Below are 15,250 nucleotides of genomic sequence, written 5' to 3' on the forward strand. Positions count from 1 at the left end.
ATTGTATATGTTTTGTGATCTTATTTGGCTGCTGCACTGATTTTTACTTTTGTAGTCAATATTAATGGGTAACTAGTGGCAAGAAGGTGGAAAATACAAAAGAGAAATTCAGAAGTATGAAGGCTAGAATAAAAAGATCTGACACATATCTAATCCAAGTTCCAGAACTGATAAACAAGTGAAGCCATGATGCAGGAAACAACGTGTCCAAGAAGATAAGTGAAAAGAAATACATGCCTAGATACATTGCAGTAAAACTGAAGAATATTAAAGACAATCTTTAAAAGCAGTCAAAGAGAAAAGAGATCACCTTCAAAGTCAGTTGACAACAAATTTCTTAACAGCAACAATGGAAGACCAAAGATAGTGGAATTCAAAGTGTTAAGAGAAAATAATTGAGTACTCTGTAAAATTATCTTTCAAAAATGAAGGTTAAATGATTATGTTTACAGGTTAAAAAAAAAAAAACTGAAAGAATTTACACCAAAAATTTTGCCAAAGAAACTTCTGAAGAATGTACTTCAGAAAGAAGAAAAATTATTCCAAAAGAACAGTCTGAGATGTTAGAATGAATGTGAGCAAATAAAATTTTATATAAATTGTCTATAAGTCTAAAATAAATTGCCTAATAACATAATGTCTAATCCTATGGTTAAAATAAAAGATCATGAAGAAAATACTATATGATAATAGCATGTAAGTCAAGAAGGAGAATAATTTGTGTTAAAGTGTTTAAGATGCTTGGGGAAGGGAGTGAAGATAGTTTTAACCTTATCTTTTTATTAAGATAACTGTGTGTGTGTGTGTTTGTGTGTGTTAACTTCAAGGGCAGTAAACCGTAGAGTGGAGATGGTATTTGCAAAACTTAAAACAGATAACAGATTATATTAGTCTCTAGAATACATAATGAATTTTTAAAAATCAATTTTAAGGAAAAGAGTCCATTAGAAAAATGGAAAATGAAAAACCAGGAAAATACAAATTAAGATCATATTTAGAATCTATTTTACACATACTAGATTGTCAAAAATTAAGAAGTCTTGACAACACTAAGTGTTGGAGAGGACGTGGATCAGTAGGGACTTTCGTAAACTGCTAGTGGGAGTTTAAATTGGTATAACCACTTTGGAAAACAATTTGGCATTATCTTGTAAAATTTAATATTCACATTGCACAACCCAGAAACTCCCCTCCCAGGTAAATCTTATATGTGTACTTCATAAAACATTCACAAGAATATTTGTAGAAGTACAATTCATAGTAGCAAAATATTGGAAATAATTCAAATAGCCATCAACATGAAAATAGATCAATAAATTATAGTATGGTCATATAATGCAATATTATGTAATACAGAAAATGAATGAATCATAAAACCAAAAAAAAAAAAGTCAGTGCCATCGAGTTGATTCCTACTCGTAGCGACCCTATAGAACAGAGTAGAACTGCCCCATAGAGTTTCCAAGGAGCACCTGGCAGATTTGAACTTCCAACCCTTTGGTTAGCAGCCGTAGCACTTAACCACTATGCCACCAGGGTTTCTGAATGAATCATAGCTTCTCCAAAAAAGAAGGATGAATTTTAAAAACCTAATACTAAATTTTAAAAAATGAAAGTCACATATACCATATAAGGTGTGATACCACCTAAGAAAGCCCCCAAGAAGCAAAACTAAACAATGTATTACTTAGTTATACTTACTTAGGTGATAAAACTATACTTTCTTAAAAGGCAAGGAAATGGTGAATACAAAATTGAGAATAATGATTACTTTGCCAAGGGGAATTGATCAGGAAACAGGAGCTGGATAAGAGAATTCAATACAAGTTTCTGGTCATGTTTTTAGGTCTTGGGCTGGACAAATGGGTTCATGTGTGATTATTATCTTATTGTAGTCTATAATTACATATATTTTTTCTTTGTAACTAATATCACATTTAAAAAGATAACAACAAAAATTAAGGAAAAAGAGTATGCCAATGACCTTGTAATGTCTCAATCACAGTTTAGAATCACAAAATATCAGAGATGCAAGTATGTCCTCATTTTATAGATGGAAAAGGTGAGACCCAGAAAGGAAGTTGACTCACACACATCCATTCAGCAGATTTTAACAGAGCGCTATTGTAGGGGTTTGGGTTACATCCAGGGGCATAAGAGACAATCCTTTCCTCCCAAGGAGCTCGCAATTTTAATTGAGCAATGGGGAAGGGACAGAAAATAAATAAATTTAATAAACAAATTATGTGATATCTTAGAAAGTGATAAGTGCTATTGGAAAGTGCTACAGGCCACCAGCAGGTATTAGAGCAGGTAAGTCTCATTGAGAAGGTGAGATTTGAGCAGAACTTGAGGGCGATGAGGAAAATAAACCAAAACCAGACCCGTTGCCGTGGAATCGATTCTGACTCATAGGCATGTATATATTTAGAGAAAGAGCTTTCCAAGTGAGAGAAAGAAAGGAGTCAAGGATGACTTTGAGGATTTTTGGCTGGAGGAACTGGGAAGGTGGAGTTGCATCAGTGAGATGGAGCGCTACAAATAAAATAGGTCTGCAGGTGAAACTCAGGAGTTCAGTTTGGGACATGGTGGATTGGAGATGGCTATTAGATATCCAAGTAGAGCTGTCAAGTAAGCAAGAAAACATGCTCATCTAGAGTTTAGGATAGACATCTGGAGAAAGTCAAAATGTATGTCAATGGCAGAACCGATCCTCCTTCGGTGCTTTTCGTACCAAACACAGCCAGATAAATTTGAAAGAATTAAGAATTGAGTTTCATGAAGATGAATACATACAAATGAGTAGGAATACTATCAACAACAACAAAAAGAGGGAGTTAGAAGACATTTCTGATGGTAAATTTTTCTCCAGTTCTTTGCAAAAGATACAAGTAAAACAGAATTCTGTTAGCCTCAAATTGACATATTTGCCATTTTGTGATAGCAGTCGATTTCCTATGGACTCATATATTATTTCTCATGTTATTTCCTACTATCTTAAGTTTTTTTTTTTTTTTTGTCTGTAGGCTACAGCGGTTATGGGGCACTTTTTCAGTTGCACAAATAAATGGAATAAATTCTGCAGGAAATTAGGCAATGTAGAGAATTCCAAACAGTTATCCACATGTGGATTTTTATTGGCCCTGATCATGGTTTAGAATGAAATGATTATAACTTTGCCAAACTGCTTAGCACAATTGTAAAGGCTGGAGCAGGCCATTGGAACGATTTGCAGAGGCTGAACTGATTACATGGTGCTTTATTTGCATGACATTAAATCCAGAGCACTTCTTAGAGCCTGCTGAAAACCCAGTGTAGAGCCAAGACACATTGAATGACATCAGTTGGATGTGGTCAGTGTCCAAAGGACACTGGAGTTCCTCTAATTCTTTATCTTATGTCAAAAGAAAATTGAGTTTCAGAAAGGTAAAGTGACTTGTTTAAAATCACCAGTGACAGAACTGTGTCAGGAACCTCGTTGTCCCTAGGCCAATGCTTCTTTAGCCGCATGTTGGTATGTGTGTCACAGACATTTAAGATTTGCTTCTTTTGTTTCATATTCCTTTGCAGGGTTTCTTCCGGAGGACAATCAGATTGAAGCTTATTTATGATAGATGTGACCTTAACTGTCGGATCCACAAAAAAAGTAGAAATAAATGTCAGTACTGTCGATTTCAGAAATGTCTTGCTGTGGGGATGTCTCATAATGGTAAGTGAACACTTACCACCATATACTTCACTATTCTCATTACAGCTGCCAGGTCAGTGGATACTAGGGCCAGTGTTGAAAATGTGTATACTTTTCCCTGCCGAATTTCAGAATATTGCATGCCAGTAAGACATTTCTCATGTAAGGAAGTATTTTTAAACTTTCAGTGCAGAATCCTCTCTGTTTCAACATCTGCCATGAGGAGAGAAGACACTAAAAAATCTCAGTGGTTAAGGAAACACTGGCACGTTTTAAAACAGGTGTCATGATAATTGTGACTGATTTTTTTATGTTGCTTTAATAGCATTAAAAACAGAACTGCATGTTTCTCATGTGTTTCAGTAGTTTCTTTCTACTTTAAGTATAATGAAACCCTGCAGTGGAACTTTAAATGGCATAGTAGAATTTAAATTTATTTACTGGATTCCCTGGGTGGTATAAACGGTTAAGGCACTTGGTTGCTAACCAAAAGGTTGGCGCTTGCAGTCCGCTCAGAGGTGCCTCGGGAGAAAGTCCTGCTGACCTACTTGCAGAAAATCAGCCATTGAAAACTGTTGAGTACAGTTCTGCTTTGACACACGTGGACTTAGCATGAGTCAGAACTGACCTAAGGGCAAGTAGTTTAATTTTTTTGTGTGGTTTTTGTTTTGTTTTCATTTGGTTTGGGGGGGGGGCGGTTCTTTGGTGGTTGTTGGTCTTTTCTGTTGATTTCTGGATTTTTTTTTTTTTTTTACTATGTAAATATGAGCATAAAGACTTATGAAAGGGATATAGCAAATATTTTAAAAGTTCCACAAAACCATAGCTTTAATGCCCATAGAAACAGGAGAGAATAAAACTTTCTACTTTTTAAACCTGTGTCTAAAATCAAGTTTATGACTTTGGGTACCTACTTAAGGGAAATAATGTGAAGACCTGAGGAGATCCATGTGTTTTATGAACTGTAGAACTAACTCAGTAAAATCATGGAAGATAGGCCAATTTGAAGAAAAAAATCTTCACCACCATTTGGTTCTAATTGGTTGACTGGCTCACAGAACAAATTTTAGATGTAACTTGAGTATATTACATTATATTTGTCAAGTATTAGCTTTTCAAAAATCATTGTGGGCTCGAGCAAATATAAAATGGCAACGTGATTGAATTAAATCCAGTGTTTCATTATGTTTTATATCTTTTTTTTTTCTTTGCCTCACTCCTTTCAAAACTGATCTGGTAAAAAGATAATCTTTGAAGTCAATCTTCGTCTATAAGGACCGTAAAGCATCTGAAAATTAAATTTTTCTTCCATCATGCAGATGTTTGGTTTTATACGATGGAAACCATCAAGACACTTGGGGATTGCTAATTGAGTAATGCCCCACCCCTTAAAAATAGTTTACCAAATGATGTTTGTATCACTAACATTTCTTTAAGGGCAAGGAAATGATAAATACAAAAGTGAGAATAATAATACCATTGCTGAGGGAGGTTGGCCTGGGACAGGAACTGGAAAAGGGAAGAATTCGTAAGTAAGTGCAAGTTGCTGGTCAGCTTCTCTAAAGCAAGAATGTATTTTGAATAAAGCTATCGATGATACTAAATGGGGTAGAAATTTGGTCCAGCTTTCCTCAACAATTGCCTATATCTGCTGTGTAACCGTATACAACTGCAGTTGTTGATTGTGCAATAATTTGCTTGTTTCATTCCATCCACTTCATATTTATTATTTCAGACCTCATAATACATAAGGCTACGTTTTAAGCCAAGGGTTATGTTTCAGGTGATCCAATCAAGTTGTAATAAACTTATTTCATCTTTATGAAGAAATTATTGACTTTAAGGTCATTGTCATCAAGATAGCCTAGGAAAACATGCCAATTCTGCTCTTAATGCTATTTATCTTTTGCCTATTAAAAAAAAGTGTCACTTTATACATTTATATGAAACGTGTAGCCTAATGCTTACAGGCAAACACTGTTTGAAGCCCAAACTATGTAGTGTAGACAGTATAATTTTCTCCTCCCAGAAAGGTCAAAGAAAGTTATCATAAACTTGGTAATAGGTCATCTTCTGACTTCATATAACAATTAACTTTATTTAGAGAGAGGAGCAGTCTTGATAGGGAGTCTTCAGTAAGTTATTTGCAAAGGCAAGAAAAAATCAGAATTAAATGTTATAACATTAAAGTCTTACACAGCTCAACACTAAGAAAATCCCCTCAGATTTTTTTTTTTTTTTAATCAAAATCCATTTGCTGCACAGAAACGGAAACATCTATATGATCTATTCACAAGAAAGAAAGCTCAACAACTGGCTTTCAGTTAGCTTTGCCTGTTACCCTGATGAAGGAAACTTTTCCAAACACAAAGTTCTGTAGGAGATTGTAATAACTATTTACAATTCATCACTTTGGCCATTGTGAGGCCAGCAGTAGTAAGGTTTCTGCTTATGTAGAATGCCTTTTTACTAATATTTTATGTGAATGGATCTCAATGCAGCTGCCACCAAGTTAGCAAAAGAAGCTTCTAGTGGCATACCAAATTCAACACCTAGCTGCTTTCAGTGTGCATAAGAAGAAACAAAAATCCCTCAAAGTCAGTGTATTACATTCTGTGTTACTTTTATTTCTGCTCTTTGGTCCCTGTTTAGTCTGTTCAATCCATTTAGCTTTCCTTGTAGCCCCCCACTTGCAACTTTGAAGGAGGTTTCTGAACTGACTTTCAAGGCATGATAATAGCACCCTGGGTAATATTGTTTGAAAATCGTGTAATCAGTTATCTGATTGAATCTCTAATTTTGTGATTCTGTATCAATCAAACAACCTAACTTACTGAATTTTCTACTTTTCAACCAGCTATCCTGTATCTTACAGACAACGCCACACTCTTCCCAAATCTAGACATCTGGCATCCAGCAGGCAACTGACTTATGTATTTTGTGCCATAAAAATATGATTTATAGGCCTGAATCAGAACTCCTCTGACGATCATGTAGTGATGTAGCTGCAGCTTACAAATCCAGAGCATTCTAGGCTAAAGAAAATGTAAATGGCCTGTTAGCCTGTGTCTGGTTAAATCGCTTCAGATGGGCCTCTCATTTTGATTGTGACACATAGCCTAAACATTGTAGAGGAACATGATTTTGGACTTCTCCCAGTTGGAAACCCATCTCCCAGTTATCTATTTTTCAGTATTGGGTAGAAAAAGCACCCAGGTAATGGACTGGTATGCTCTTCTTATTATTTTTATTGTGGTGAAATATATATATATAACATTTGCTGATTTAATAATTTTTACATACATTGTTCAGTGACACTGATTATGTTCACCGTGTTTTGCAACTCTCCCCAGTATCCTTTTCCAAATATGTCTACCACCCTTAACGTAAACTCAGTGTTGCCCAAGGATTGACTGATCCCTCCAGTCCCTCCCACCCCTGGTAACCAGTAATAAACTTTGTTCTATATACATTTACCTGTAAGCGGGATCATACAATATGTATAGGACTGACCTGTTTCACTCAGCATGAAGTTTTCAAAGTTCATTCATGTTGTACCATGTGTCAGACTTCATTTCTCTTCAGGGTAGAGCAATATTCTAATGTGCTTTGAAACAAATGTTTTCTTTTCTTTGATGATCAAGATAACACACGTTCCAATTATTTCAGTCATTTAACATCCCATTATTTCTTAGACCATGGGTCCATCCCACTGACTGCTCAGAAGTCTTCCTGAGTCATTCCTAGCACAATCAATTCAATACATTGTCTAGACACTGCCTTTAGAGGAAAGCTCAGAATGAAAGTAGAGCAGAAATAAAGACCAGGCTTCCTAGGCTACCCAGTGGTGGGTATAACTTACTAAGTGATCCTTCTATCAGCTGCTATTTGTTTTTCATTTTGAGTTAGTGTGGCTGGTATCTCCAGAACCTTGATAAAAATACTTTGATGGATTAATGCTTCTTCAGTCAAATAGATAACTCACATTTTCATAGTTTCTAAAAAGTAGTTTTAAAAGCTACTTTTTAAGTTCTATTATCAAGGCCCTTGAAAATAATTATATATTTTTAAATGAGTCCTCTTTCTTTTTAAAAAATAATTTAGTTATTAAGAATTTTAACTACTGAATGTTTCATATTCAGGGCTGCTTTTCATGTATGAATTAAATAATGGAATAGTTTAGGCTAAGCGTATTGTAAAAAAAATATCTAAAGTAGAGAAGAATTGAAGGAGCTGGTGGCTCAGTGGTTAAAGCACTTGCCGGCTAACTAGAAGGCCAGTGTTTTGAACCTACCAGCTGCTCCACGGGAGAAAACTGTGGCAGTCTGCTTCTGAAAAGATTTACAGCCTTGAGAGCCCTATGGGGCAGGTCCACTCTGTCTTACAGGGTGGCTGTGAGTCAGAATCGACTTGACGGCAATAGGTTTGGCTTTTTTTTTTTTTTTTTTTGGTTTAGAGAAGAATTGACTTATGTTACTTATGAGTCATTCAGTTAGTTTTTCCCTGTACCACTGGAATTTGAATAAAAATTATATTTTTAATGAGTACAAAAATTAGCAAAATCTTCGTTTTGCAAATTAGGTTGGCCCATTACATAAATGCTATTTTTTTATTAAAAAAAAAAAAAAGCTGACACATTTACAAATAATTTCTCAGAGGCTTCATAAAAATTCCAAAAAATGGTTTCACCGATTTTTGTGACACTCAGCATTTTTAACATAATTCTCTCCTACCCTGAAAACAGAAGCTCTAGGGTATTTGAGGGGGAGGAGGTGGGGGAGAATCTGAGTAGAAAATAAATTAAAGCTTCAGTATGTTGCTTTGTTTTGGTTTTGGTTTTTTGTGGTGTAAAGGAAAATTACCAAAATGTTAACTCTCAGAAAAGGTAACAAAGTAAATAAAACTCCGGTGCACATGGCAGTTACGTTACTCAAATCCCCTTGGCATCTGTGATTCTCCGAAATCTAACCCCAGCCTCCCTTGCCCACTGCTGTGCTTTTTCCACTGATACTGCAGGCGAACAGTGGACTTTAGTGTTCTGGAAAATGACTTATGCTTGAAAATCTTTGGGCCTCGGTTTATGTCCTTCTGTTCCCCGTTAAAATTCTACCCAACATTCAAAGCCCAGTTCCAATGCTTTGCATTCCATACGACTCTTCCTCTTCTATGTGTTTTATACTTTTCCTGATCTCTGGTGGAGCAGTGGTTAAGCATTCAACTGCTGACCAAAAGGTCGGCAGTTTGAATCCACCAGCTGCTCCTTGGAAACCTTATGGGGCTGTTCTACTCTGTCCTGTAGGGTCACCGTGAGTCATAACCGACTTGACAGCAGTGGATTTTGTGACACCACATTCTGCCTTGAAAAGCAAGGGAGTCATAAGATATATACCACCCCTCCCCCCACACAAAAGCAAACCGCTGACAGCAGTAAAAAGGATAAATAAGAAAGGGAAAAGGCTAGAGTCAGGGCAATAAATTAGAAGACCAGTGCACCAGTATGAACTAAGACATTTGAAAGGGAGAGAAAAGTGAAATTGAGAGGAATTCCAAAGCAGTGACGGATGGATAGAGGTGCCTGAGAGAACAGGAGAAGTCAGCGATTCTTTAGGGTGTCTAGCTTGGGTGACACCAGAACAGCACCGGTACCCATTGCCATTGAGTCCACTGCACCTCATGGCAACCCCTGTATACAGACTAGAACTGTGCTGCATAGGGTTTTCAGTGGCTAATTTTTCAGAAATAGATTGCCAGGACTTTCTTCTGAGGTACCTTTGGGTGGACTTGAACCTCCAACTTTTTGCTTAGTGCCCAAGTGAATTAACCATTTCCACCACCTAGGGACTACAGAAATCTCTTAGAAGGGGACAAATAGGTCCAGAAGACAAGAAAGGAAAGCAGGAAGAGGAGCCAATTTGGAGGAGAAAATTAAGAGTTTGGTTTTAAGTTGCAGTTGAGGTGCTTAGGGGGTATCCAGCATCTAGGTATAAAGAAATGTAGGAAGAAGTGAAAAATAAGGATCCAAAACCCAGGAAAGAGAAGCTAGGAGTCATCAGCACTTATTGTGAGTTACAGAGAAGATCAAGCTAGGAGCAACAGAATATAAATTAAGACAGAGATCTGGAAAATAGCAGTTAGAAAGACATAAGAACAGGAAAGCAGAATCCTGGATGAAAGTTAAAATAAGAGGGTGCAGATGGTCAAAGAGTACTGAAATGCCAGAGAGCTCCGGTAGAACTTAGGGGTGGCCCCTAGATCTGGCCCTGAGAAAAGCATTAGGGACTTTTAAGAACAAAGTTCTGGTAAATTCTAATGAGGCAAAAGCTAGATTGCAGTGAGTTGAGAAGTGAATAAGAAGTGACAAATACAGACAGAGAGTGAGGACGACCCTTTCAGTAAGTTCAGTGGTGGAGGAAAGCTAGCCTGAGGGGAGGTCATATCAGTGTCAGAGCCTTCAGCATCTGCTTAGCTGGAAAAGGAGGAGGTGGTAGTAAAGGTAGGTACGTAAGATGGAATAATTTCTGTGTTTTTGATCTCCCCTACCAGACATGTCCTTTTTGTCCTTGTATTTCCTAGTTCTGTCTAGCACAATGTCTTGCAACAAGCTGGCGTTCAATGAATTAGGTAAATGACGTCAGGTAAGACTACAGAGAATCAGAGATGGAGTTGGAAGGTGAGGCGGTGGTGCTTTTGCTCATCTCGACTCTTAAAAGAAACCTAAGCCAATGTTTCAGTGTCCTCTGGGAATAGTTTGAAAAATGCCACCCCTACATAAAAATAACTTAATGTTGGTGCTAAGGTTGCTCCTTGTTTTACTTTAGGGGACCTAGAAAAGGATAGTTATTAGATTGCAAAATCCTGCAAAACCTCAAAATGCACAAGTTTTTTTTTTTTTTCTCAAGAAAGCAAGATGGAAAAACATAACTTATTGGCAACGTCTGTATGCAAAGCAGCAGTTTTGTACAAGTCTCAATTACATGATAAGGCTATTGCAAAATAAACATATAAAAAATGGAGAAACCAATCATGAGACATAGCCTTACTAATTGTCAAAAGTCCGATGTGATTACAAATTCAACCTTTTGATGATGAAAAACAAAAATATGTTAATAAGACTTAACTTACTTCATTCTGTTTTTTATTGATTTATTATTTTGCAAATATGTCTTAATCTTTGTAATTAAGTGCCATCTGTTTTTAATGCTCCTACAGTTTTTACAGTTAGGTAGATGTTATAAAAACACCCAGATCTAAAGGATATCTAAATATTCCACGTGCTTGGAGTTTATGTGTTCAGTAATATCAGCACTGAACACATAATGCTGGATCTGTCACATGCTAATAGTGACCTGGATTCAGCCCAGTAACAGGACATTGTATAAAGGTACGCTAATATATTCTTATCAGAAATTAATGGGTCTCTATCAAATCTATGGAAGCAGCAGTCAAGAAATCAAACGACATATTGCATTGAGCAAATCTGCTGCAAAAGACTTCTTTGAAGTTTTGAAAAGCAAAGATGTCAGCTTGAGGACTAACGTGTGTCTGACCCAAGCCATGTTATGTTCAATCGCCTCATAAGCATGTGAAAGCTGGACAATGAATAAGGAAGACCGAAGAAGAATTGATGCCTTTGAAATATGGTTTTGGCAAAGAATATTGACTCTACCATGGACTGCCAGAAGAAAAAACAAATCTGTCTTGGAATAAGTATAGCCTGAATGCTCCTTAGAAACAAGGATAGTGAGACTTCATCTCACTTACTTTGGATATGTTATCAGGAAGGACCAGTCCCTGGAGAAGGACATCATGCTTGATAAAGAGTCAGCAAAAAAGAGGAAGCCCCTCAACAAGATGGATTAACACAGTGGCTGCAACAATGGGCTCAAACATAGCAATAATTCTGAGGATGGCATAGGACCAGGCAGTGTTCTGTTCTGTTGTACATAGGGTCGCTATGAGTTGGAACCGACTCAATGGCACCTAACAACAACATCAGACCTATTTTTCCTGAAAGTATGTACTGACTGACATTGATAATTTTTTTTTAACAAGTTACATAAATCACTCTGTAGGTGATTAATTATCCCAAATATGAAACAGAAATGCCAGTGTCCTGGCAGCTACTCTATTTGACAGTTGGAAGACCTGTAGAACAGTAGAATGTGTGTTTTTTTAGGACCTCAAAGACTAGGCAATTACTGTTCTAAAAAAAGAGAGCATAGAATATATCCCAATACTATATATCATAGGGATCTGTGGAATTTTGGGCCTAAATTTAGAACTAAAAGAAGAAACCTTTAGAGATGAATAGATAAAGAAATTGAGGACCTGAGAAGTTAAGTAATTTTCTTAAAGCCACACAGCTAGTTTGTCACTGAACTGAAACTAGAAACTAGACTTCCTGGCTACTTTTAGGTGCTATGTTTTTTCCATTGCCTTCCAGAAAGGCCAAAAGTTCTTGCTCAGTGACTCATAGTGAATACATGAAGGATTTTCCTTCTGTCCTTTAATCTTTTAAGATTAACAAGCAGTGGTAGAAGCTTTGAAAAAATATGCTGGTATACAGGCACACTTGTGGTTATTAGTTGTTGTTGAGTAGATTCCAACTTGTGACGACCCCTAAAAAAAAGCAATGAAACTCATTGCTGTCAAGTCAATTCCAACTTAGAGCGACCCTATAGGGCAGAGTAGAACTGTCCCCATAGGGTTTCGAAGGCTGTAATCTTTACCAAAGTAGGCTGCCATGTCTTTCTCCCACAGAGTGGCTGATGGATTCAAACTGCCGAGCGCTTAACCACTACTCCACCAGGGCTCCTTATGGCAACCCCTACTAACCTTTATGTTTCTGATCCCTAATCCCAAACATACATCTTGTTTCTAAACTCTAACTTTCAGTCTTACGGGAAACAACACTCTAACCGCCATAACCTCAAAATGGAGAATACCTCCCTCATCTTGGTCTCAGATTCTCCACCTAAATGGTTGGAAGCTTAAGTTTGAGAATTATTTAACTGCTAAATGTATAACTACCATGTGACATAGCGATTCCACTCCTGGGTATATACCCTAAAAACTTGAAAGCAGGGACTGAAACAGATACTTGTACACAAATGTTGATTGCAACACTATTCACGATAGCCAAAATGTAGAAACAGCCCAGATGTTCATCAATAGATGAATGGATAAACAAAAGGTGATATATACATACAAAGGAATATTATTCAGACATAAAGAGAAATGAAGTCCTAACACATGCCACAACATGGATGACCCTTAAAAGCATTTGTTAGACACAAAAGGATATAAGTAAGTGTATGATCCCACTGATATGAAATACCTAGAACAGGCAAATGCATTGAGACAAAAGTTTATTATTGATTACTAGGGGCTGAGGAGAATGGGGAGTTATTGCTTAAGAGATACTGAGTTTCTGTTTGGGGTAATGAAAAACTTTCAGAAATAGTGGTGATGGTTACAGAACATGGTAGATGTAATTAATGACACTGAATTGTGCATTTAAAAATGGTTACAAGGGCAAGTTTTTTGTTATGTGTATTTTACCACCAAAAAAAAAAAAAATTACTTAACTAAAACATGCTGTTCCCTAAACAATTTAAAGATAGATAGATTAGATTTTTCGGGTTCATACTTGTATCTATGGGGAAGAATGTAGGTCAGCGTGCGTGGCTACCGCTGTGGTCTATAACCCACAGCATCCCTGGTTGCCCTAGAGCACTACGTCCACAGTAATAAAAGCTGTTTATTAGGCTTTCACTGTGTGCCAGGCACTGTGCTCAACACTTCCTATGCCTCGTCTCACTTAATCTCACGAGGAGATAGGTATTAACACATGGTACTCAATGGCAACAGAATAAAATAGGGTTTTTTCCCCTTAAAAATCCATAAAAATGAAAAATTTTTATTTCCTTTACAACTTCTGGACTCTTATGTACCTTGAGTCTGACCAAACGGGCTGCAGTTTTCATCTCTTTTATGAGCCTCTGGTATGTAAGAATGCTAAAAGCCCCCATAAAAATTAGTTATACTGGTGGTTAATTGAACCTAATTTGCGGCCTGGGCATTTCACAATACAGAAAATTTGTTCATAAGATTTAACCTTTGGGGGAAAATGTCAACTTATAAAAATTCACAATTGAGGTTTGAGCAGAAGGCTTTCATCAGTAGATAAGAAAGGGAGCAACTATTTTCCATCCCAGTGAAACTAAAAAGAAAGAATGGCAAAGAGTGAGTAAGGAAATAAGATTTTTGACCCAAAAATTGTTGGGCCAAATTTTTTTAAAGTTGTATAATTACTTAAAGATTTCTATTTTAAGGGGTCGTGTGCAGATGATATAATTTCATTTAAAGGAACCCTAACAGAGGTATGATTCCCTTCCCCTTTAACTTTTCTCTCAGTTCAGAGGCTCCTAAGGAGGCCCCTACAACACAATCATTGTACTGGTTCATTATGCAGCTTTTTTTTTGCAATGAAAATATGAATTTGAGGCTCGGGGTACTGATCGCTCTTTTCTCTCGCAAATCCAAAATGAAGTTCAATAAGCACTCAGATGGAAATGTTTCATGTGCTTTTATGTCTTGTGCTAGAAATGCTGCCTTTAGCATAATATATAACAAGGAACCACCCATCTGTTCATTCCTGTATTCAACACCATTTACTGAGCGCCACTAAGTGCTAGAGATATAAATGTATAGGACACAATCTCTACCCTCAAGGGGCTTATAGTCTAGCGAAGGAGGCTATCATAAACACACATTGCTATGATTCTACATGGTAAGTATAATAGTAGAGCTATGCATGGAATAGTATTGGATATGATATCTAAATATCCTTATTATAGGAAAAGGCAGATAGTCTAAAATTTGCCCCCAAAGTAGCATTATTCAAAATAAGATTTTGCAGATAGTACTAGTAAAACCAAAAAAACCAAACCCGTTGCTGTCGAGTCGATTCCGACTCGTAGCGACCCTATAGGACAGAGTAGAACTACCCCATAGAGTTTCCAAGGAGCGCCTGGTGGATTTGAACTGCCGACCTTTTGGTTAGCAGCCGTAGCTCTTTAATCACTACACCACCAGGGTTTCCTTTTTTTTTTTTTTTAGTACTAGTAGGGAGGGAAAAAAAACCATATCTGAGTTGAAAGAATAACAAACATTATTTTTCCCCAACTTACGCCTTACCTAAGTGTTTCTCTTTGCCTTTCTTTCATTCTTTAGTTTTCCCCATATTTCACACTTCCTCACCCCACAAGAAGCCAGATGTTAAGGAAATTGTCGTTTTGGTAAACATCATTAAGTGATGATTCCCCAGTGGGGATAAGTATGGATTCTGTCCACTAAATGATGTAAAAGTACTCTCTGGCCTAATGACAAGAAACAAAGCACCACCATATTTAGAACAAGGATAAAACAGATTGGACAATGCTGCCTGAGAACTAAGCCTATGTTTTATATAATTCTTTAATTCATGAAACAGGTTGCCTTTTCTAGTGCCTGATTTTGTCAAGTGCTAGGGATGCCAATAAGATGAATAAGGCCCTGTCC

The 15,250-nt window shown here is 36.9% G+C and overlaps 1 protein-coding gene across 4 annotated transcripts in view; it reads left to right on the forward strand.

Moving 5' to 3' along the window:
* Positions 1–15,250, forward strand: part of PPARG (peroxisome proliferator activated receptor gamma) — a 152,465-nt gene that overhangs the window by 108,285 nt on the left and 28,930 nt on the right. For 3 of the 4 annotated variants that reach the window (XM_049861982.1, XM_049861981.1, XM_049861980.1), the window contains one exon: positions 3,571–3,709. In XM_049861982.1, coding sequence (XP_049717939.1) covers positions 3,571–3,709 — 139 coding nt within the window. Of the gene's footprint in view, positions 1–3,570; positions 3,710–15,250 lie in introns of those variants that run through there. The other variant, XM_049861983.1, reaches the window with a different exon arrangement.

This window comes from Elephas maximus, chromosome 20, assembly GCF_024166365.1.
Source record: "Elephas maximus indicus isolate mEleMax1 chromosome 20, mEleMax1 primary haplotype, whole genome shotgun sequence".
NCBI classification, from domain to species: domain Eukaryota; kingdom Metazoa; phylum Chordata; class Mammalia; order Proboscidea; family Elephantidae; genus Elephas; species Elephas maximus.